The sequence below is a fragment of the Talpa occidentalis genome, unplaced genomic scaffold, assembly GCF_014898055.3.
Source record: "Talpa occidentalis isolate TD23 unplaced genomic scaffold, MPIMG_talOcc4v2.1 talOcc4.6, whole genome shotgun sequence".
Lineage (NCBI taxonomy): Eukaryota > Metazoa > Chordata > Mammalia > Eulipotyphla > Talpidae > Talpa > Talpa occidentalis.
The window spans coordinates 88489074-88511593 of NW_023604972.1; the positions used below are offsets into that span (position 1 = coordinate 88489074).

At 40.6% G+C, this 22520-nt stretch overlaps 1 protein-coding gene and 1 long non-coding RNA gene across 3 annotated transcripts in view; one reads left to right on the forward strand and one right to left on the reverse strand.

Annotated features, from left to right (window-relative positions):
• Nucleotides 1–22520, forward strand: part of LOC119260786 (uncharacterized) — a 130440-nt gene that overhangs the window by 63545 nt on the left and 44375 nt on the right. The window contains exon 5 of the long non-coding RNA XR_008549169.1: nt 10311–10418. This is a non-coding gene — a long non-coding RNA (uncharacterized LOC119260786). The remainder of the gene's footprint in view (nt 1–10310; nt 10419–22520) is intronic.
• ZNF366 (zinc finger protein 366) overlaps nt 15020–22520 on the reverse strand; it is a 57639-nt gene continuing 50138 nt past the window's right edge. For both annotated transcript variants that reach the window (XM_037529788.2, XM_054688044.1), the window contains exons 4-5: nt 21635–21809; nt 15020–18873 (exon numbers count right to left, since the gene is read on the reverse strand). In XM_037529788.2, the coding sequence (XP_037385685.1) occupies nt 18341–18873; nt 21635–21809 (708 nt within the window). In that variant the 3' untranslated portion in view covers nt 15020–18340. The remainder of the gene's footprint in view (nt 18874–21634; nt 21810–22520) is intronic.

Sequence of the window (22520 nt, forward strand, 5' to 3'; positions counted from 1 at the left end):
TTTCAGCACATTGGGATACAATTCATCCAAGTCTAAAGAACGAAATCTTTTACAGAGGTTTCTTTTTCTCTTACTATCTGGACTCTGATCTTCAACTTCAATTACCTCTATACCACATTCATCCCATACTTTCAGATTTGATGATCTTTCACCATCATAAGGAAGATGGAAGCAAAATAAGAGCTGTAAAGAAATTCTATTTCCCTCCTGTCATCCGTTAGCCTTAGAATATCAGCATCAGTACATGTTCCTGGTCATTTTTGTTCTGGCATATCCAATGAAAGATCATTTTGATGCTCTAGGTCTCTAGGTGTTTCTATCGCTTTGATCTTTTTTTTTTTTTTACCCCTTGGCTTCAGCCTTCCATGTGATTTTTAGTCTTTTATGCGAATTTTTCTTTTCCCCTTAGTAATGTACTGTTCTCTAATCCTATGTGTGTGTGATCTTTTACAACCTGATTTCCTTAAAGTGGCCCATCAACCACTCACTGGATTCCTTGAATTTCTCTCTCTTTGACTTTATCCAAAAATAATTTTTTAATTGTGTTTTCAGATTTGTTGTGTGTAGTCAAATCACTTCCCCCTTTATAGGCTCTAGTTATGTCAACATTCCTATCTTGTCTGAGTTTTTAAACCTCAGATAGATGCCTCATCATGCCCTGTTTTACTTTGGGTTATCACCAGGTTTATATGGAGTGCATATTCAATAAAGGGTTTTCATAGCAGCAGAAACAGACTATGGCTAAATTAAACAAAATGGAATTTATTGGGAGGGTTATCAGGAAACTCATGGAGTGACGAGAGATTTGGAGCCCGGCTCTGAAACAGAAAGAAGCAGGGTAGGCCCAGGAGTTTACTTAGCAGGAATTATTCTGTCCTTGTCAATCTACTTAAAATTAAAAGTCCAAGGGGAGACAGTGTGTCGGACAGAGTTAGCCCAGTTCTACACCCAGCGCGTGACTTGAGGAAGGCATGAAACCCTGATTGACATGCCCGATAAGAATGCATGCAACTGGGGAGGTAATTATCCCAGAGGGAATCAGGGTGCAATAATCTATAACGGGGTGAATACATATCAGAATTCTGAAGAAAAACTTATGTCCACTAACTACTGTCTCCCAAGGTTTATCGCACTTCCAATTTACCAGTAAATTCGACTTCTTTCCTCAGGTAGAAGCATTGATCAGTATTGCCTTTATTGATTTATCTACTTCTGAAAAAAGATATTGTTAGAAAGGGCCATTAGAAATTTATGAAATGCTCTGCTTTCATCAGGATGAGACTTCCCATAGGAATCTGAAGACTGAAGTCCAGGAATACCAGTAATCTCTGAATCAATTTTAATAAAACCTCTGATATTCTATTTACCTTGTGGTCCAAAATCTTTTAGAAAGGAATATCAATAAACAAATGCATGTACACATATTAAAATACTGAATTGTTTTAAAAATCATATTTTGGAGTAATCATATAGGCATAGGAATCATAAATATTGTTCCTGAGTCTTTCCCATTTGTTCTTTTGTTGTTGTTGTTGTTGTTCCCATGAGCCCATCCTTACATTACAAGCTCAGGCTATTATCTGGGCTTCTGACCCAATGATTATAGATCAGAGATTCATCAGACACCTGCCTCAGTTTCAGTTAATTCACTAGAGTGGCTCAAAGAATTCAGGATTGATTATGAAGAATATTATTTAGGAATAGCCAGTTGGAAGAGTATACAGGGTAGTATATGACAAAAATATGTTTTCCCATTATTTCTTTCTGAAAATTATTTATTGTCCCTTCAATACCATTAATGAACCCTCCCATAGGTACCTCCGGGTACCCTTCATAATACTTGCTATTACAGCTTTTCTTAGATTTTTTTCTGCCTCTCATAATTTCAGGAAGCTGTTTTTTCTTGTCCTATTAAATGTGTTTCTTCAAGGTTTTTTTAATTGACCCTTGACCTTTGCCAGGAACTGATTCTCACTGATACATGGTATGCCAACCATGTAGCTAGCTGCTCATTTCTCATGACCATCTTCCTTTAAAGACAGACTCTTAAAAAAAAAGAATAAAAGATGGTGATGCCCACTTTTTTTGTCTTTTATCTAGAACCAGCCATATGTGTGTTTCTTCAAAGATTTACTATTCATTCCATGTGAGCACATAGACATGGGGGTGGAGTCAGAATAGGCTCTCCTTTTCAAACATACTCCAGACTGTTCTAAATTGATCAGGACAAGTTAACTACAGTTATCTCCTCATCCCTCACTATGGATAAGATCCACAAAAAAACACCTTCTACCTGGAAAATCATTGGGTATATAGATATTGGAGTGTAAGGGTTGTTCTTAGAATAACTTATACAAAGACAAAGTCTCAGGAGGTGGTGATAGTTGTTGGAAAGATGAGACTAAAGGAGTGCCATGGTAATAGAAAGGAATAGAACTCCTTAATAAATTCTTCTCTAAATGAGGTTGTGGTTGTTGTTGTGTTTTTTTTTTTTTTTTTCCATATCATCCTGGAGAACTCCTCTGCCTAACAAATGAGAATAACAATTGAGCTGGAATATTACATTTTAAAACTTTCTGAGCACTAAGGACTGTATTTGAGGTGGAGGTAGGCACACAAATAGTCCTAAATATCATATTTCAGGTGTCATCAACCTAGAAAGACTTGAACTCTATTAGAGAAGTTGAACTTCATTAGACTTTTAAGAAACCACAGTTGCCAACATGAGCTGATAGCCCCATTAGGATTTTTCGCTGGAATATGTCATTGGAATGGCCTTTAGTTTCAGAGACTCACAAATTGGGAAATTTGAAACTTGCCCATGACTCAGTTTTCCTTTCCTTTCCAGCAAGTCACACAATCCAACAATGGCAAAGCAGTCATGGGATAGGTTGGCACTTACTAGGCAAAGTAGTTTTCTGGGGTATTTAGATGTGACGGAAACTGAGGGTGAGACAGTGTCAAAGAGTGCTAAGATTCAAATGGGAGAAGACAAATTCATGGTCCAGGGATTCAAAAACAATGCAAAAGAGAGCAGAAAAGGCAGCAAGAAGGCTTGAGTAGTGGGAGGGTTTGGGGGAGTGGAACTCTGTCATTTTATGACTGACTTTCTGGAGCATGGGGATGGCAGCCTGAGCTAAAGGCTCGGGCAGGCTGAATAAGAATCACTGTTTTCAAAGAAAGAAACATCTTTCAAAGAAAGAACATACTTATTCTCTTAACCTGGCAGCAGACTAAACATCGAGAGACTTTCTCTTAAATCCCAGTCAGCTGCTCTGCTGAGTAGATGTTGAAAAGTCAACAGGATGATTTGTCATTCAATGTTCCAGAACCAAAAGTCACTCCTTTGACTATGTTGGAAAGTCTTAGTGATGAAAATGGAAGTAGAGGCAAGGGGGCTTAATTGAAACTAGATTTAGATAAAGTGAAGATTTATTTGGATTCAGCTTTAAGGTGGACAGAAAGGAGGCTAATGGCTATGGACAGATCAGCATCCTCAAATCACCTCTAGCACCCCTCCCTTTCATAATCAAATTAACTTATTCTACCAAAGATTAAAGGGTGTTAAGAAAGTAACCAAGATGGACTGTGGAAAAGATGTTTGTGGGGATGCATGATGGTGGGGGAGGACAGGATCCCCACATGCTGCCTGTCCTCAATACTATGACATATATCAATCATTGCAAGGGCATATAATTCATATTTCTGTCTATATTTCCATTTTTTACTCATACAAACAGAAAAATGATTTTGAAAAGAATGTTGAAGGAAAAAGATACATTAGAATTAAGATTACTTAACCTTAACAGGGAAAAAGGAGAGAGTTTATCACTAAATCTAAAAGGGATATTGAATAGATACCGTTAAGCTCAGGGTAGACGTAATAAAACAGACTGAAGCCATGGCCAGAGGGGACATTGATCTGGGTAGCAGAATTTTCTTTAAATGAGAAGTGATGCTGTTGTCTTAATAGGACTCAGTCTTGGCCCATGATCCTCAGCAGTGCCTCTGGCCATAGTAAGTATAATCAGATATCATAACCAAACACTCAGCATCAGTCTCTACCTGGTGTGGAGGAAGTAGACTCAGTTGGTATCTTGATCACAACGTCATAAGACACCATAAGCCAGAAAGATCAAATGAACCACTCCTGAATTCCTGAGCTACAGGATAATAATGCTCAGCTGCTTAGTTCTGGGAGATTTAACCTGTATTGTATGCCACTACAAACAACTGTGGAACAGAAGGCAAAGAACAGGTTGTGGGCAGAGGTTGCAGATGAGTTGTGATGGCCTCAATTGGCCTTAAAGGAGCTTCTGAAGCTGGCATGACCCTGTAGGCAGGATTATTCCTTTTTTTTTTTACTATAGCAATTTTATATTTTTACCTATTGGAAATCATTCCATATTTGTCACATAAATAGCTTCCTTCTTCTCTTCCACAGTGTTGTAGCATGCCATTGTATGGTGGTAGGTATTGTCATTTATTTAGGCAATATCCTGTAATAACAGTACTCTAGTAATTTAGACTATCTTGTTATTTTGAAACATACTTAAAGATACATATGTATACGTTCTTGTCTATACACAAGTGCATGCAAAAACAATGAATCCCTACAGTTGGAATTGCTGGTAGCCTGCTCCTCACTCATTGTCCCACACTAAGCTATTGGTGTCGCCTGGGCCTTCATGCTTCACCTACTAAACCCTGTTCCCACCTAAATGCTGCAGCCTCTCTCTACTGTGAACTTCCTGAAGACCCCAGTATACTTGTCACAAAAGGGGCAATTTATGTTAGTTCAGAGACAATTTCTGAAAACCTTATAAATGAGTTATATAAAGACATTACAAGAGAACTGTCTTGATAAGTGCATTTCTGTGTCTGTACAGACTTTCAGGTCAACACAGAGTTCTCACACGCTGCTACGATGAGACACTGGGATAGCCAAAAGAAATAAAAGACTGGTCTTTACTCTTTAGGAGAAAATCAAGTCTTTCCACTAGTTGAGGCTCTGGAGAGCTGAATCTAATCAGCTACATTTCTCCTGACACAGCTCTAGTTAGCAGAGGAGAAAATACCTGAGGTCACTGGGAATAGAAATATACCCTTTGAAGATCTCTCTCTCATATTCTCTCTCTCTCTCTCTCTCTCTCTCTCTCTCTCTTTCATACACACACACACACACACACACACACACACACACACACACACACACACTTTTTGATAAAGTTATACCATGTAAATAAAAGGCATTGACTGAGTGATTCAAGTTTCCCCTTACCTTCATGTAATTCTTTATTCTAGAATAGTTGTTTTCATTTATTTTGAGAAAATGCACAAATGTATTTCTGTCCATACACTATTTTAGTGATTTAAAACTATTTTGACATAACCGATAGTAAGAAAAGCATTTACTTTCTAATCCACCAACCATTCATCCATCTATAAATATCTTTAAAAACTATTACCAAAACCATTTACCCTTACTATTCATGTTAGTCTACTCTGTTTCATTTTGTAAAAATTATGCCCTTAACATTTTTGATTTCATTAGCCATTAGTGGGTCACGAAGTGTAGTTTGAAGAACACAGTGGTCCATGTATGCCACACCACTCCTGTCTGCGCCGCTTGGGTTACATTAAGGTTGTTCGCCTTGTGTAATAAACACCTTAAGAGACTGTACTGTCATTTGCTAAATTGTTCTTCCCTTAAAAGTAAGATGTTGTCCTCTCTAAATGTACTGGAAGCAACATATGAGACATTCTCAGAGGTCCGCATTAATGTGCTGTAATTTGGTGCTGGTGCTGGGAATATCAGTAAGTGCACCTGGCTCTGTCATTCTGCTTGATTGCCTGTCACAGCTGGGGAGGTACTTTCCCTCCAGATGCCCTTTGATGCAGCTCACACCAGGAGAATGCAAATGCATTCAGTTCATGATAACCATATAATGTCAGGCCTAGCCAAGAATCTGTCTCCCTATAGCTGTCTGGGTTGCAGGGCAGAGAAGCATGTGTGTCTCTGCCCACTTGGAAGAGTTGATCTGTTGTGTGGAGAATTGAGGGAAAAGCAGTAAAATGAGAAGGCAAGGAAAGGGGCACAGGTATGGGACAATTCTCCCAAACCCTATGCCATCAATCCCAAAGCAGTATTAATGAACTCACATTTGTGTTCAGGTCAGTTGGGGATGAGGGGGTGAGAAGAGAAAACAACATGTCTGCAAGTCTCCGGTGTGTCGGTTCTGCTCCAGGCGCTTTCCCGTATGGTCACTGCTGTATGTCTATTAAGAGCTAGTGCATATGAGTAGTGATATTGCTTTAAGCATTTATAAGCCCCATCCCAGTGAAATCTCACAGTTCTAGGAGGTAGATGCTCTATGAGTCCCAATTTTGTATATGAGAAAACAAGCTTGGAGACGGAGAATCATCTCCTCCAGGTTGCAGCCCTAGTGTAAGTTGGAGGCAGAACCAGAGCTCAGGTCTGCCCCAGTCCAGAGTCCGTACTAGTCACCATCACCCTGTGACATCTCAGTTTGGCAAATGGGAGCAGGCTGAGAGAGGTTGAGCAGTCTGTCCCAGGTCACACAGCCATCTTGGTGGCAGAGTCAGGATTCACGTAGAGGAATCTCTCTTAATGCCATATTCCTTCACTAGAACCTCTAGGCTCTGCTCTCTCAAGCCCACAGTGACTTGCAATAATATTAGGGGAAATGTGGTTCTTCCAGGAATGCAAGCTGGAATATGGTTGGGTGGTAAGATCATAAAGTTGCTATTGAGAAACACGTATTCTAGAATGACTCTTCCTGAGCTTGCAGGGGTGAAGGCTGACGGCATGGGTCTCAAATATGTCATTCTGTGTCTTCAGACAAGTAACAATGGATGCTCATCACAGACATTTCTGAGGTCCCTATGGATCCAGGACTTTGACCATTTTCAGTTCATTATAACCATAAGACCTGACTTAGAATTCCTTCTTAAACCACGCACCTATGACAGAAATGTTATACTTCATTGTTTAGATAAATAGAGCTAAATTGCTTGAGGGCAGGAACCATGTTGTATGTTTCTTAGAATATCAAACACTCAAATCTTTCTCCACTGAGACCTTATAAAGTCCCAGAAAAGGAATTTCTAGTATTTAGTGTTTAAAATTTGAGGGGTATGGGGAGTTGTAGATCAGGCTTTCAAGTAATAGTTTTAATCATTAATTATGCATAGTTAATTTACATGAGTAGAATTCGAAAATCATTGCCTTGAAAGGAAGTTAATAATTCTGCTTTGAACTTGGGAACTGTCTATAAATAGATATATTGCTGTTAGGGTAGTAAGAGCAATGGCCATAACATCATTTAGGATAGTGACTGGGAACGCTTACTCAGAGTTACATAGAAGAAGCTTAGCAAATGTTTATTAATGAGTAAAGGCAGTGGTTGATCTCCCTTTTATAAATTTCAACTGGGAAAATAAAGATTAGCAAATACAAAAGACAGCTTTTTGAGTAGGTATCAAGGTTTTGATGAGTGAATACTGTTCCATACTTAGAAGCTGAGTATAGGCTTTGATCCCAAATGACTCGTAGCAGTACTAAGTGAGCCACACTGGTTGTTTCACTCTCAACAAACCAACAAGAGGTTTTTGTTTGTTTGAAATTTTTTTTAGAGATTTATTTATTTATTTATTTATTTATTTATACAAGAACTGGGGTACAGGCCAGATGCGCGAGAGGGTGAGAGGATTCGCCAGAGACAGAGCGGGGAACAGAACAGGCAGACTGACGAAATACACTGCTGAGGGAAGAAGCGGGCGAGACAGGAGAGGTCTGCCATGCCATGTTTGAAATTTTTACAGTTAAAAATTTATGAGCTTGGATGAAGGGATAGAGAATTCCCAGCAATTTGAATCCTGCTTGGATACATGTTCTCTGCTTCTGTATGCACACATTGTCCTCCCACCATGCACAACCCCAAGGGAAGATGCAGTGCTTGCCCACCATTCAGAGAAGTCCCGGGAAGGACTAACCTACATCTTTTTCATACAGGTTTTACAAGGACCAGCCAAGGGTACACCCAGCCTGCAATAGCTAGCAGTTCACCTGGCAAGGGTCAAAAAAAAAAAACTCCTCCAGTCCATTTTTCATATTCATAAGAAAAAGTCAAAAGATTATAAAATGCAGATCTCAGCATTAACTGCTGAATGCATACAAGGATTTAAATGCTTTAATTTTTAAAAAAAATCATCACAATGAGATGTCACTTCATACCCGTTAGGATGGTTATTATCCCCAAACATGGAAAATTACAAGTGTGGGCGAGGCTGTGGAGAAATTGAAACATTTGTGCTTTGCTGGTGAGAACATAGAAGGCTGTAGTCATGTCAGAAAATTGTTTGGCATTTCCTCAAGAAGTTCAACATTTAATTATCATCTGCCCAAGCAATTTCATTTTTAGGTATATATACAAAGAATTAAAATCAGGGGCTTAAGCAGATAATTCTATACTAATGTTCACAGCAGCATTGTTTATAACAGCCCCAAATGGGGAACAACTCAAGTGCCCATGGCAGAGGAATGGATAAATAAAACATGATGCCCACATATAATATATTATTATTCAGTCTTAAAAAGGAATAAAATTTGGCACATGCTACCACATGGATGAATCTTTAAAATAATATAGAACAGGTACACAGGACAAATATTTTGTGATTTTATCTACAGAAGTCAATTTGATGGAGTCAGAAAGTAGTCTGTGGTTTACAAGAGACTGTGTAAAGGAGAGAGTGGGGAGTTGTTGCTTAGTGGATGCAGAATACTGTGATGAAAGATTTCTAGAAATTGACAGTGGTAATGGCTGCATAACATCATGAACATACTTAATGTCAATGAATCATATATCCCAAAATGGTTAAAATGGCCATTTTTTATATCATCCATATTTACCACAATTTAAAAATACATTGTAAAACTTGTGAATATATTGATTACATTCACATCTCCCTTAGAATTGGTCTTCCATACCTCAGAGCCAGGGAAAATGGGATCTTCCCATGTTTCTTGGCTGTTTAGCTTGATTAGAGTCACTTTCCTGCACCAGGAGTTGAGGGAGAAGAGAGCTTCCACTTGGCTTCCAATCCCTGGATCTTCTACAACACGGGACTGGGGGGTGGTGGGACGGGACCATGCTTCTCTCCAGCTGCCCCACTGGGCTCTCCTTACTGAGCAGGACTTTGGGATCCAGTGATCCCCACCACTGCCTGGTCACCTGCCTGGGACAGGTCTTCTGCACAGAGCTATGATGATGTGGGAGTTGTCACTTGATGGCCAGATCCCCTGGAAGAACCTTCTATAATTTGCATTTCGGTAGGTGGGATGAAGCCATGGAATTCCACTGTTCCTACTGACTCTGTGGATTTTGTTGAATAAATATTTCTTAATTGTTATAAGTCCTTTGATCCATCTCCAGAAATTTTGATTGGTCTTTGCTCATTTGTACCAGTTTAATAGATAACTCCCCGGGGGCAAGATTTCACTGGGATCCTTACCACCATTCTGCAAAGCAGCCCTTCTCTTGACTCTTCTCTGGTGTGTTGATTAACCATAATGGAAAGATGCTTATTTTTGAACAGCAGAATTTTGTGCAGTCCCCTGGAAGATTGTACTTGGCATGTTCATGTATCAACATTACATCCTTCTGATAGTCTTCCAAGGGGAAGCAGAGGGAGTGGCTACCTCCAATCTCATCTGTCTAAAAACTTGCTAGAGAAGATGGAGAGGTGGCCAAGCCCTTTGCTCAAAGAGGTGACATACTGAATAAGGCAGAGCATTTGAGCAGATAAATCTGAGATCAAAAATAAAGTGTTTCTGCAGGAAGGTAAGGGGATTAACATAGTGGAGATACGTGGAGCTTTTGGAAAGAGATGCTTTTTGAAATCTACAGAATCACCTGTGTCCGGATAGGGGCTTAGAGTGGCTGCTGAGAGATTAGACTCTATCAGCAGAGCTTGCTTCACAGAGATGCATTATTATACTGGATGAATGTTTATTGAATGTCCCCTAAGAGGCTGACATGGTAACTATCCATTTCTAAGTTTCTGCATAACCTTACTTTGATATTCTTTTCTTCCTGTAAAGACTTGGCTATTGCAGGGGATTTTCTCTTTTATTGTCAACTGGTTTTCAAGGAGTGAGAAGCAATTGACTCGATGCTGTATATATGCAATCTTGCAAAACCACAACCGGAGGATTTTACATGTTATTCTAACTTAGATATCCTGCATGCCAAGTAAAACTGTTTTCTTCACTGTACTTACTACAGGTTGGAAGGGAAGCTGTCCTTCAGCACTGGCAAATGACACAACTATCATCTCTTCAAGTCCAGAATGATGAATAGATTTTACCTCATCCACCCCCTCATCTAAGACAGGTTGGAGATCAATTTCATTATTTCTACTTTCGAGAAGAGACAAATTGTTTGCCAGTGAGCTTAAAATGATGAATTGCTAAACTGAAAGAAGTTCTTCATAATCCTTTTGGATGTCTCTTAATGTATCTATCCATTTTTTCCCCCCAAAGACCATCTGTTTATTAAGATCGGCCCTGTGAAAAGACTTGCAATGCATATTTTAAATGCCAGGTTAGAATGATTCTTCAGGCATGATGCCAAAAACTTGCAGAGCCTGTCCTTCACATTGTTCTGTGATCTCAGGCAAGTCCTTCCATGCACCCTCACCCTCTCCCCCTCCCTACCCAAGTGCATTCTGAATAGCAAGGAATTCTGGCTGGACTTATTGTTTGGGTCAAGTTCAGAGAGTGTACTTGCGTTTCTTTCATCATCTAATAAAGATGGGGGTGCGGAGGTCAGGGGAAGCACGTCTTAGAGATGAAGGGCAAACTGAGATCTTTGATTCAAAGACTGTGGCTCCATCACTTTCTCTTATATAGAAATAGTATTCATCCCACACTTCCCACTGCAAATCACCCTGGTACGACGTGACAATGCAACAGATACACAAGGACTTTTCCCACATCGCACTACAAACACAGCCACCCTCTCTGGGGAACCTAAGAGAAACTTTTGGGCTTCCACTTCCCCTCCATTTGTTTGAAGGATCAAGAGAACACAGTTCATTTTCAACAAAAATTAAAAAGGAAAATCATGAAAAGAGCCAACCTCCTCTCTTTTTTTCCTCTCTCTTAATATATTGTTGCATCCAGGGAAGAGGAAACAGTGAGCACCACTGATACTGGGTCCCCAGGGACCCTATAAGGGTCACTCCCCAGCTATCAAATGAGCATGTCTTCCTCCTCTTACAGAGCAAGTTTGTAATGGGGTTGGAAGTTACTCTTGGCTCAGCTCAGCTGTGCAAAAAAAAAAAAAAAAAAAAAAAATTAAATGCCTGTAGAGAACCAGGCCGGGTTCACACCTGGGTTTTCACAAAGAAGACAGTTTTCAGCTTTAAGTCTTTGGAGATTTGGAGAAAGATTTGAAAAACCACTAGTCATGTTGCTGTCAGTCTCCACAGGCCTGCTAAGAACGGTGTGTTCCTTGAAGGCAGGACAAACTCCCTCCACATGTGTCTGGTTTTTATTCCTTCATAGGGTGATGTCTGTGATGCAGTGAGTCACTTCATACTGGGACTTGTCACATGATATCTCCTTTATTCTGCATTGTTGCAAAATAATGTGTGCACTGTATAAAATCTTCCCCATAACTGGACTATCACCCTTTGGGAACTGAATGACTTAAAATGGGTGTGTAAGGAGTGCATTTAGTTAGTAAGTATGGTGGAAATGATTAAATGTTTCTTGACCATGCATGTTCATTATCATGAACTTGTGTATTATTTTAGCGGCTGGGTCAGAGATGTCCTCAGAGCCTAGGGAGATGAAAGGACGTTTTGCAGTTTCACCTCATGGTCTTGGGGTTGTAACCTTTCCCACCGGCTTTCGGATATTCTCTCAGCTCATTTGACCTCACTTCTGCTATTCCTTCCCAGGATCTATGTCTGAGAAGCTTCATTCTCTTCCTCAGTCTTGATGATTTACTTCTTCGCCAGTGTAAACCAGAACAAAACTGAGAGAAACCAGATGGACTTAATTCTATATATATTACTTGGAAAATCTGCTCTCCTGTCAATGGGGAAAGAGCTTGAGTTTATGATAGTTATAAAAAGCCAATTCATCCCTTCTGTCATTATGAGGAGATGGACTTTAGAGCAAATGGCATTTTATTTTATACTTAGCAAAATATGTATTTATCTTATTATTAAAGTTGTCCTTCGGTAGAACAAGGGATTAGCTTTCCCCCCCAAACAAAATTTTAAACCATGTCTTTCTAGAGTCTGTTCTGCTACCTCCTTAATCCTGACCAATGTTGTCTCTGATACATTATTAAAAGTGGCTCTGGATGGTCTCCTGGAATCATCCTGGCTTCCTTCCAACCCATCTTCCACACCACAGCCAGGACGTTTTCCAAAACGTAAACTTCGTTATTTCATGTGACTTTCCATTTCTGCCACATCTTGCCCTGCTTTCCTTCCCCTGCTGTGTTTTGATTCCCTCTTGCCTCTCCTTGAACATGTTCCCTTATACCTCCAACCTTTGCTCATGCTGTCTGCTCTGGCTGGAATACTCTTCCCCATGGCGCCTGCTATCTGTCAGTGCTCAACTGAATGTTGTTTTTTCAGAGAGGCAATTCCTGATCATGCTAATGAAAGCAGGTCCTTGCCATTACTCTTTGTCTAGGGAAAACAGTATGTGGATATACACATGGGAATGAATACAAAGTGTGAATATTTTTGTAGCATATGTTAACAGTCATCGGGTCGCATCCATCATGAATGTGACATTAAATAATCAGGCAGACAGAATGACCTTGCCATTTGACTCCAGTCCTCTGCCAACAGTCATTTCAGTACTGGAACAAAGGACATGTGAATAAAATGGCCACAGTGGCAGAGAGATGGGCGACACATGGGCCCAGCAGCATGAACTGCAGTCACCAAGGTTGCTCTAACTACCACTGCTGAATATCCAACAAGCCAGCAACCAAGCTTGCTCAGCTTCTATTTTTTCTTCTATTGATTAAGCTTTTTTATTTTCTTACGTTGTTATTCAATTTTGTACACTATTTGATTTCTCCCCTCAGATGTAGTCCCCATAAATCTCCCACCACCACAACAACCTTGGACCATCTGCGTAGTGCCTTGTGCTCCTCCGTCCTCTGTTTTGATCCCTCATCCTCCCCCTCCCCTGCTGTATGCCTCAGATCTGTAGTTTGCCTGCAAGTTTTGTCTCTTTTTTTGACCCTTTGTTAGGTTTTCCTATATTCCTCCTATAAGTGAAACCATCTGATGTTTTTCTTTTTCCTTCTGATTTATTTCACCGAACATAATCCCTTCTAGCTCCATCCATGATGCTGAAAATGGCATGAGTTTATCTTTTTTGATTGCTGAGTAGTATTCCATTGTGTGTATATATATCACATATTCTCAATCCAGTCATCTGTTTTGGGGTATTTAGCTCGTTTCCATATCTTAGCTATTGTAAATAATGCTGCAGTAAACATAAGAGTGCACATTTCCTTTCAAATTAATGTTTTTGTGTCCTTTGGGTAGATTCTTAAGGGTGGAATCACTGGGTCATCTGGCAGATCCATTTTAATAAGTAAACCTTACACAGTTTTCCATGGTGGTTAGAATGGTTTGCATTCCCACCAGCTGTGTAAGATGGTTCCTTTTTCTCTACACCCTCACCAGCATTTGTTGTTACTTTTTTTTTCATATGTACCATTCTCACTGGCATGAGGTAGTATCTCATTATGGTTTTGATTTGCATTTCCCTGATTATAAGTGATGTTGAAAATTTTTTCTATGTCCATTGGCCATTTGCATTTCCTCTGTGGAGAAGTGTCTTTACAGCTCTTCTGCCCATTTTCGGACTGGGTTGTTTGCTTTGTTTTTGTTGAGTCATGTGAGCTCTTTGTAGATCTTTGATATCAGGCCCTTATCGGTTGTATGGAGTACAAATATTTTCTCCCAATCTGTGGGTTGTCTCTTTATTTTGGTTATTGTCTGTTTTTCTGTACAGAAAATTTTTAGTTTGATGTAGTTCCAGCTGAGCTTCCAATAAGGCAAATTGTTCCAGAAAACCAATCAATCACTTGATGAGCAGTTGACTGCATGGATATCCTTTCATTTTGAAGAGCCAGCAGTTCTTTGTCATAGAATATATACATATTATGGACACATGCTTGCCCTTCTTGCTCATAGAACCTCAGCCAGCACTATTGTGCAGGGTAGGGGCAGAAGGAATTTGTTCTACTGGCACAGAATCCCATATATCACATCAAACTATAGGATTCATGTTATACTAAATAAAGTAGAGAGATGGGTCCATGACCACAGTATCTACCTACTGGCTACTAGTCATAACACATACACCTTGCCCAGCAGTAGCCAGTTCTCTAGAGCACTTCTTAGAAGCAAATATGGGGTGTCATCCTCTAGTATATAAACTGGATCAAAAATTACATGTGGTATATGGGAGCTAGTACTTTAAAGGAAATATGCCTGGATCCTAGGAGCAAGAGAGGAAGCAGGAGTGGCCCCACTGTCACCAGTCACAGTGGCACACTGAATAATTTTATACTTTCTCACTCCCATGACCCTGATCTTTGCAGGGTTAGAAGTTCTCATCCTCATCTAGGGGCATAAGAGTACCATTGAATTATAAGCAACAGCTGCTATCTGGACATTTTTTGTCCTTCATCTCCAAGGACCAGCCCACAAGGAAAAACGTCACCATCTTTGCAGAGGTAATGGATCTGCTCATCCGTTTTGAAGGCTTGTGGGAGGGAGAATCAAATGTCTGTGCATTCCTGGGGCTGAGGTCCCAACCAATATCTTATTTGCTTAAATTAACCAAAGGGAACTACGCTGGCAGAGGGTATGAGGGCAGGAGTGACATGTTGAGAATGACGGCTTCCTTAAAAAATGTCAGGTATTTGCAAATAATTAACTCAGATTTTTCAACATATCTTTATTTGCTTAAATTAACAAAATATAGGTTACATGCTATTTTCAGGTAAACTGCCTTTCACCAAAGCAGAAAGCAATATTCACAACTTGGATTGCTACACACTTGCAGTTTTAGTTTTTAAATAGCAAGCCAGAATTCTGTACAAAATCAACATTTGGTGTAATGTTGTCCAAATATGTGAAGGATTTTAAATGTTAGCTCTGTTACATTTTGTTCCAGCAAAGCAGACAAAGATCATAATTCAAAACACAATGTTAATATTTTATTAAATGCCTTCAGGGCTTAATAAATACAGTATGCACATTGGGTTTTCTTATGCAACTACTCATATACAAATATACCAGTTACCCTTGTGGGGTTATGAAAGGTCAGCCTCAGTCTCATGGCCAATGGGAAGTCAAATTTTTAAAAAGAGAGAATAAAAGAGGAATTGAAAGGTAACAAGAGGGGACAATAATAGGCCTGGATAAAATGAATAAAAGGAAAATAAGCCACTTGGTTGGTCAGTTGGTTGGTTTAAAGTGATGGAGGTTGAAAGCTGGGAAAGCATTTGGTAGCGGCCTATTTTCAGTGTCTCAATGAGATGAATGTGTAGAGTATTGTGACCTTGAATGGTTTTATCCTTTCATCCTCTGAGGATGGCCCTGGTGAGCGCTCCTTCAAGCATGTGTTCTGGTTAATTTGCTCATTAGACATGGCTGGTCAAGGCTTTTCTTAGCTCTGCACTTGTGCACAGGGTGATCATATACTTCATCACCAAGCTAGAATACTCTCGAGAGTAAAGGTGATACTACAATAATTACCCTGGGATAACAAGTATAAGCCAGGCTTGTCCCAGACAAACCAGTACATTGGTCACTCAACATACAAAACCAAGGTCATAGCCTGAGTTCTCAGAGGATTAGTGTAATTATATTAATTAGATCTATAGTCTCTCATACCCAGAATCAAGAACCTAACACAGGCTTTAGGATACAGTCCATAACTCATTTTTTATTACTCTTCCTAGACCTTTTTTCCTCCCTCCAAATGAAATTTTACTTGGACTGCTGACATGTAAAACAAATGAGGTTTGAACTGCTCCAAATGAAGTGAGCAGGAGGGTTCAGTGCTGCTACCTTCTCCCCTTGTGACTCTGAAAGGGCCTAATAGGGACCTCTGGTTCTTCAACACACAATTTGAAAGCCACAGTTCTAGACCCTACTCTCTCCGTCTCGACATTAACTGGTTTCCACAAACATTCCTATGTTATTTGTTTTGGTAAGGAAAAACTAAATTCTGCTTATTCTAGTTCCCCTGGTTCCTATTCCAGCTAGGATTTCCAGGACAAACTGGAAGTCTGCATCTGTGTAGCAGGTTTTCAATAAGTGACTGCTGAAAGAAAGAATATGTAACAGAACCCTAAGAGCTGAAGCCTCATAGAGCACTCTACCAGTCTCCCAGGCAATTTTACCTGGGGTACTGAGCTATCTCAAACGTGAATGGAAGGCAAGTTGTCCCACTGACGACTTGAAATAGGTTCTTGGCTCAGAGTTTAGTTTGTAACTACGGAAACCCACAGTATACCCCTGACCATTCGCTTTGTAAATGCTCTGACTTTGGGACATGGCTGTCATTAGGAAACCCAAGCAGCTTTAGTGATAGGGCTTTAGGAAGGAGGTTTAGGTCAATGGGCAGAAGAAATGATGCATCAGGATTGGTAAAGCACACAGGTGAAGGAGCAAACCAGATGAGGCTTATAGGGAAGTACCCCAGCCCACAGAAAAAGCTGGCATCCAGTTGTGAGAGATGAGGCAGGTCTTCAAAGAAATTAACTGAGAACTTTAGGAGGAGAGGAAGCAAAATAATAAACAGTACCTAGCTATACAATTAAGAGTCGAAACTACCAATCGAGAAGCAGTTTTTACATAAACATAGATGCAGTACCAGGGGGTTACTGCTTATGGGTGTCCCACATACTCAGATTCCTATCAGTATTGCTTTACTTGGCACCAGGAAAAGCCTACCTGCTGGGCTCAACCCATGATAGTCATCATCATTCACAGGAATCATGATTCAAGCATCTAGGAAGAAATAACCAGCATTTTAAAATGTCTATTAAATGACCATAAACATCACAGGCATCATCTGGCACAGAAAGTGTGTGTCTATACAGAGTGTATCTACACAAAGAGTGTGTCTCTGCATGAGACTCCTGCAGAAGAGATAAAAAGGTCTGATTTACAATATGACTCCAAGGTTGTCTATGTTCATGAGTCTGAAGCAAGGAACAGATAAAATTATGGAGTTCCTGGGAGGGAGTTCTGGGGGTCACTATTTTAGCTCTGTCAAGTTTTCTCAAGTCTGGCTACACAGACAAATCACCTGGGGCAACCTGGAAAATACCAGTCCCGGGGCTCCTTCCCAGACCAAAGAAATCAGAATCTCCAAGAGGGGGAACCTCCAACATTATATATTTTAAAGTCTCCCAAAATGATTCTCAACAACCTGATGGTTGTTCTGATAGTGCTCCTCGATCTCAGGGAGAATTGCCCCCTTAAGCTCCAGCTCCAGTACTGCTCACTGGGTGACAACTCTTCTTACTGCTGCCTTATGGAACATACAGCCCCAAAGGGGATTCTGTTGAGCACTCAAGGGGTGAGCTTGTAGGCTCTGAGCAAGTCAGGCCATTTGAAAAATAAGGTCCAAATGCCACACACGATGACAGCAACTGAAGCAGAACAAGGTGGACTTAGGGAAGAATCTAAATATTGCTGATTTTTCCTTAGTCGACATTATTCAGTCTCTTGAAATTTTATTTTACATTGGCAGCAACTACTCGGACAACGTCCTCCTCAATGACTCTCCCTCCTATATCATTTCTAGTATTTCTATTACTATAAAGGCAATTTTTATCTATACAACTTCTAATATTTTCATGTACTTAGAAAAATAATGTTTACACATTCAACTAAATAATCATTAATAAAGTAACATGTCAAGCACCGTATTTTTGCAACTAGAAAGAAATTTACCATGTATTAGTAAAGAAAAATAGAATTCTATAAGCACCTCAGCATCAACATATAATTAGATATGTAGAAAAATATGTACAGTTTGTTCTACTGCATGTGTGTTAAAAATCAAAGGCCCAGTGAATGATCAAGAAGCATTTACATTTCTGAAGATGGTCCCTGATCATTTATTCTAAGCCATTTGTAGAGATTTGCACCATTCACTCATCTCCAGCCAGTGACAGCTCATGCGGAAAGCTATATTTGAACTGCCTACTTCTCATTTTCCAAATGTAATTTTAAAACTGTTCACTTAGATACCTAAGAGTACTGCTTGTTTTTCCATTTTCCTCTCCAGTAATTTTTTTAGGCTTTCATCTCTGTGCTTGAAATACAAGTAATCAGGGAAGGAAGGGTCTCGCCGGTTGCTCTGCAAAGCCCGCAGGCCCAGACACTCGTCTCTTGGGGCAAGTCCTCTTTCCTGGTCAGCCTCTGCCTCAACGGCGTCCCTGCTCTTCTCCTGGCATTCTTTGGGCTCATCTTCCTTCTCCTCCTCACTGGCTTCCCCTGGAGCCCTGGCGGCCAGCTCAGGCTGGGTGGATAGATCCTGGGGTGAATAGAGCTGCTTGCGCTGGGGGGCCAGCCCCGGGCTTTCCTCCTCCACCTCGTAGTTGTTGTCATCCTCCTCCTCCTCATGGCAGGAGCTGCCCCTGGCACTCTCCCCATCTGAATGGAAGGCGGGTCCCTTCCCCTGGCGTTTCTGGGAGAGGTCGAAGGGTTCATCCTGCTCCAGACTCCGCAGGGCTCCAGCTGCCTGCGCCAGGGCAGTTCTCCCTCGTCCAAAGCCTGTGGAGGCAAAGGCAGTGTTCAAGGCCAGGGAAAAGTCACGAAAATGGGTCATTTAGCAGTGTTTGACTTTACATTTTAAAAATAGATAAGTTCTCATTAAGGATATAGACATGGGCCTTGGCATAGATGGACTCTAAAAATTGGCATTAACCCCTGGAGCGCAAATCTGGGATTATGCATCAAAAGCCTTAAAAGAAGCAGAGTTCTGACTTAGCAATTACCCTTCTAGGAATTTAAACTATGAAAATCATCAAGCAGGTGCACAAAGCGTATGTGCAAGGATGCTCGTCATCACATTTTTTATAATGAAACTGTGGAAACTATTTAATGAAAGGTTTGGTTATATAAATAATAGTACATCCACCCAGTGAGCCATGTGTAGACCATGGAGATCTATGAATGATCACAAAACCAATCTAATCTCTTGATCAAAAAATGTTTAGAAGGATATATGCCAAAATTTAAAAAATGATTAAGTGAGTTTACGTTAACATTTTTTACTTCTAATGTATCTATGTTACTTCTTTACAGTAAGCAAATATTTTACTATGATAAAATAATAAAGGTAGTTTCATCTTGAAGCAAAAAAGATGATCCATTCGGAGTCAAGGGAGCCACCTCATCACCAGGCCCCCTAAGCACAGCTGGAACACGGAAGGCACAGAGAGGATAGTGTTCCTTTTGTCCTCTTGTCAAGGACATGATAGGAGTTTCGGCCTGAGGCCTGTAGGGAGGGACTTTTCAGTAGCTGGCAGATACAGGCTAAAGCTCCACCTGATTTAATCTGGAAGGTTCTTCAGTGGGTGAGTCAACAGGGTGGAGAAGCAACTGGGGATGACTGAAGAGGAGATACAGGAGGCACTGCATCACAGGAGAAGCAGGCTCCTGTATTGGGGACACACAAAGGAAGCTGATGTCCCCCTTTGCCTATTTGATGATACTGTCAGACAATGAAGGTTGCTATAGCTTTAATCTTGTCAGGTGCACAAGAGGATTTAAAAACTGGATCATGTTTCAAAAACTAGAGTAAAAAATGTTAACACCTTTTGTAGATGAAAATATTAAAGTTGTTGAAAGTCTGTTAAAAAAAAAAAACTTTCAAAGTGATTCTCTGATATATAGCTGGACTCTTCATTTTTCCAGAAGAATGATGGGGTGTTGCGGTACCTTTTAGGATGTGAGCTCGCGTATGGGTTAAGTCATGGCAAGCAGGTTTCAGAAGGAGGACTGTCTCCTTGTTGCCTTGTACGGCTCCTAGCCCAGAGACTGAGCAAACTGTGGCTCTTCTGGAAAACCCAGGCCTAACTTGAAAACTAGAGGTGCAAAGAATAACTGAGGAGGAAAACACTGTCAGGAATAAAATATATATATATATTTGTTTTTTAACCAGAATCTTTTCAGGACTTTTGTACAAATTCCAGGTCTTAGTTTATAATGAGCTCAGTTCTCTGTCACTAGGAGTCACTTAGAACTCAGTGGGTATGGTGAGAAATCTGAAAGCTACAATCATTGTTTCAAGCTATGAGTGTGTTTCTTATTTATGAACATGTGTGCCTAACTGACTACCTACTATGTAAAGGGGTGGATCCAGCAAATGGATCCCCCATGTTTTCACCGTGTAATGAACACTGTCTCGATTCAGAAATTTTTAAGCTGGAACCCCAGTTCTGCCTTCAGACTTGCTGTTTGAACTTGAGCAGTTTATAGAACACCTCTTGGCCATCATTTCCTCTTGCCTAAAATGAGAATGGCACAGTCTACGCTGTGGAATTGCAGGGGCGATGAGCAGTGTCTCTAAAGCGTCTATGCTTTGATCATAATGTTGACCAGAAAACAGCAGTGAATATGATTTGAAGTTGCATATATGCCCACCTCTCCCCACATATAGATTTCGCAGAGGGCAGAGATGGTCTCATTCCACTGGTACCTGCCTGGTATCTGCACAAAGTGCACTGCTTGGACAGAGGCACATTATTGTCTGTTTACTGAAGCACTGCCTGAGTAGGTGATTAAGGAGCAACTCACTGAATTCAGTAGACCTGGAACATAAAGTTATCAAACTAAGGGACTAGGAAGATAAAGGAGGAGAAAACTTTTCATCAGCTCAATTCAGACTCAGTAGGGGAGACAAAACTCCCCGCTCTGCACAAGGGCTGGTCAGCCCTAGCTAGCAGGAACATTGTCCCTGGTGTACCTGATGGTAAGCAGGTAGAGGAGTTCTAGCCTGCTACAGACATACTTCTGTTGACAGCAGAGCTTGCAGGACTGTTTTGTAGAAAGGAAAGAAAAACTCTGTGACAGCAGGGCATGAAGTGAATACAATAAAGGCTTCAGAGTCAGACTTTAGAGTCAGGAAGGTCTGTGTTCAAGTCCTGATCCTGTCACTTTTCAGTTGAGCAACTTCAGGAAAATTAATACCTAAAGCCTCTGCTCCTCCATCTGGAAAGTAGAGATAACAGAAGTTCCTCTGCCCAGAGTTGTTAAAGACTAAAGGAGGCAAGGCACCTGCTGCAGGTTGGAGCCGAGAACTAATAGTTTTCTGGTGTCATTATGATGTTCCAACTGATGCTCTGTAATCCACTTTGACTTACTATCTGCAGATATTACCATTATATTTGTTATAAGCCTGCTCTTGCTACTCTACTGTGGTCTTAAAGATTATGCTCCCTTTTCCAACATTAAGAATAAACTCCCCAAGTACAGGCTCTACCAACAAGTACAGCTCCCACTTATTATCTGCTGGCCATGACTGGCTTACCTTGAGAATGAAGGCCCCGCTCCATGACCCCATGCTTGACCTTCATGTGACGTGTCAGGTTCCCCTTCAGGGTGAACTTGCTGGGGCAGTAGAGGCACTTGAAAGGTTTGCTATCGGAGTGCAGGTGCATGTGACCCATTAGGTTGTGCATACGGTTGAATTCCTTCCCACACAGCTATCAGACAATGACAGGGAGAGCACAGGTTACTTGGAGGTGGGGCCCTCACCCCATGATCCCAGATTCAGGTCTGTGTGAGGACAAACATGCTGTCACCTACACTGCTTCTAAGGGAAATGTTCTCCTGGAAGTTAGGGAGAGATGGGATTTGTGGCCAGCCTCAGAAATGCAGTGAGTAAGGACAGATTTGTGATATCTGCCTTCCTGTGCTGCAGGCACATTGCAAAGCTGTTAACACATCTTTGGAATGCAACTATTGGAAAAGGTGAAAATATAGAAGGCATTGTCTAAAGTAGGCCTTGGAATATCTCATTTAATTGTCACATCAATCCTAGGAGATGGATATTGTCATCACCCTCTCCGCATTTTTGAGAAGGATAAACTGAGGCTCAGGTGAAGGCACTCATCAAGGTATATAGCTAGTAGGTGTTGGAGCTGGGATAATAGACGCAGTCATTGGCCACCAGAGACCACCATCCCTACTTTGCAGTCCCAACATAACTCTTCTTTTAGACTGCATCAGTCAACATTTTCCTAATTTTTTAATTTGCTAATTATTGGAGTGGACTTCAAAGGTAAAGGGAACACAGAGATATATAAAGGCAGGACTGTTTGTTTTCTCTGGGAGATGAAGTACTGAAGTGAAGTACTGAAATATTATCTCAGTAAACATATTTACAAGGAATAAACACAATCATTTCTTTCTAT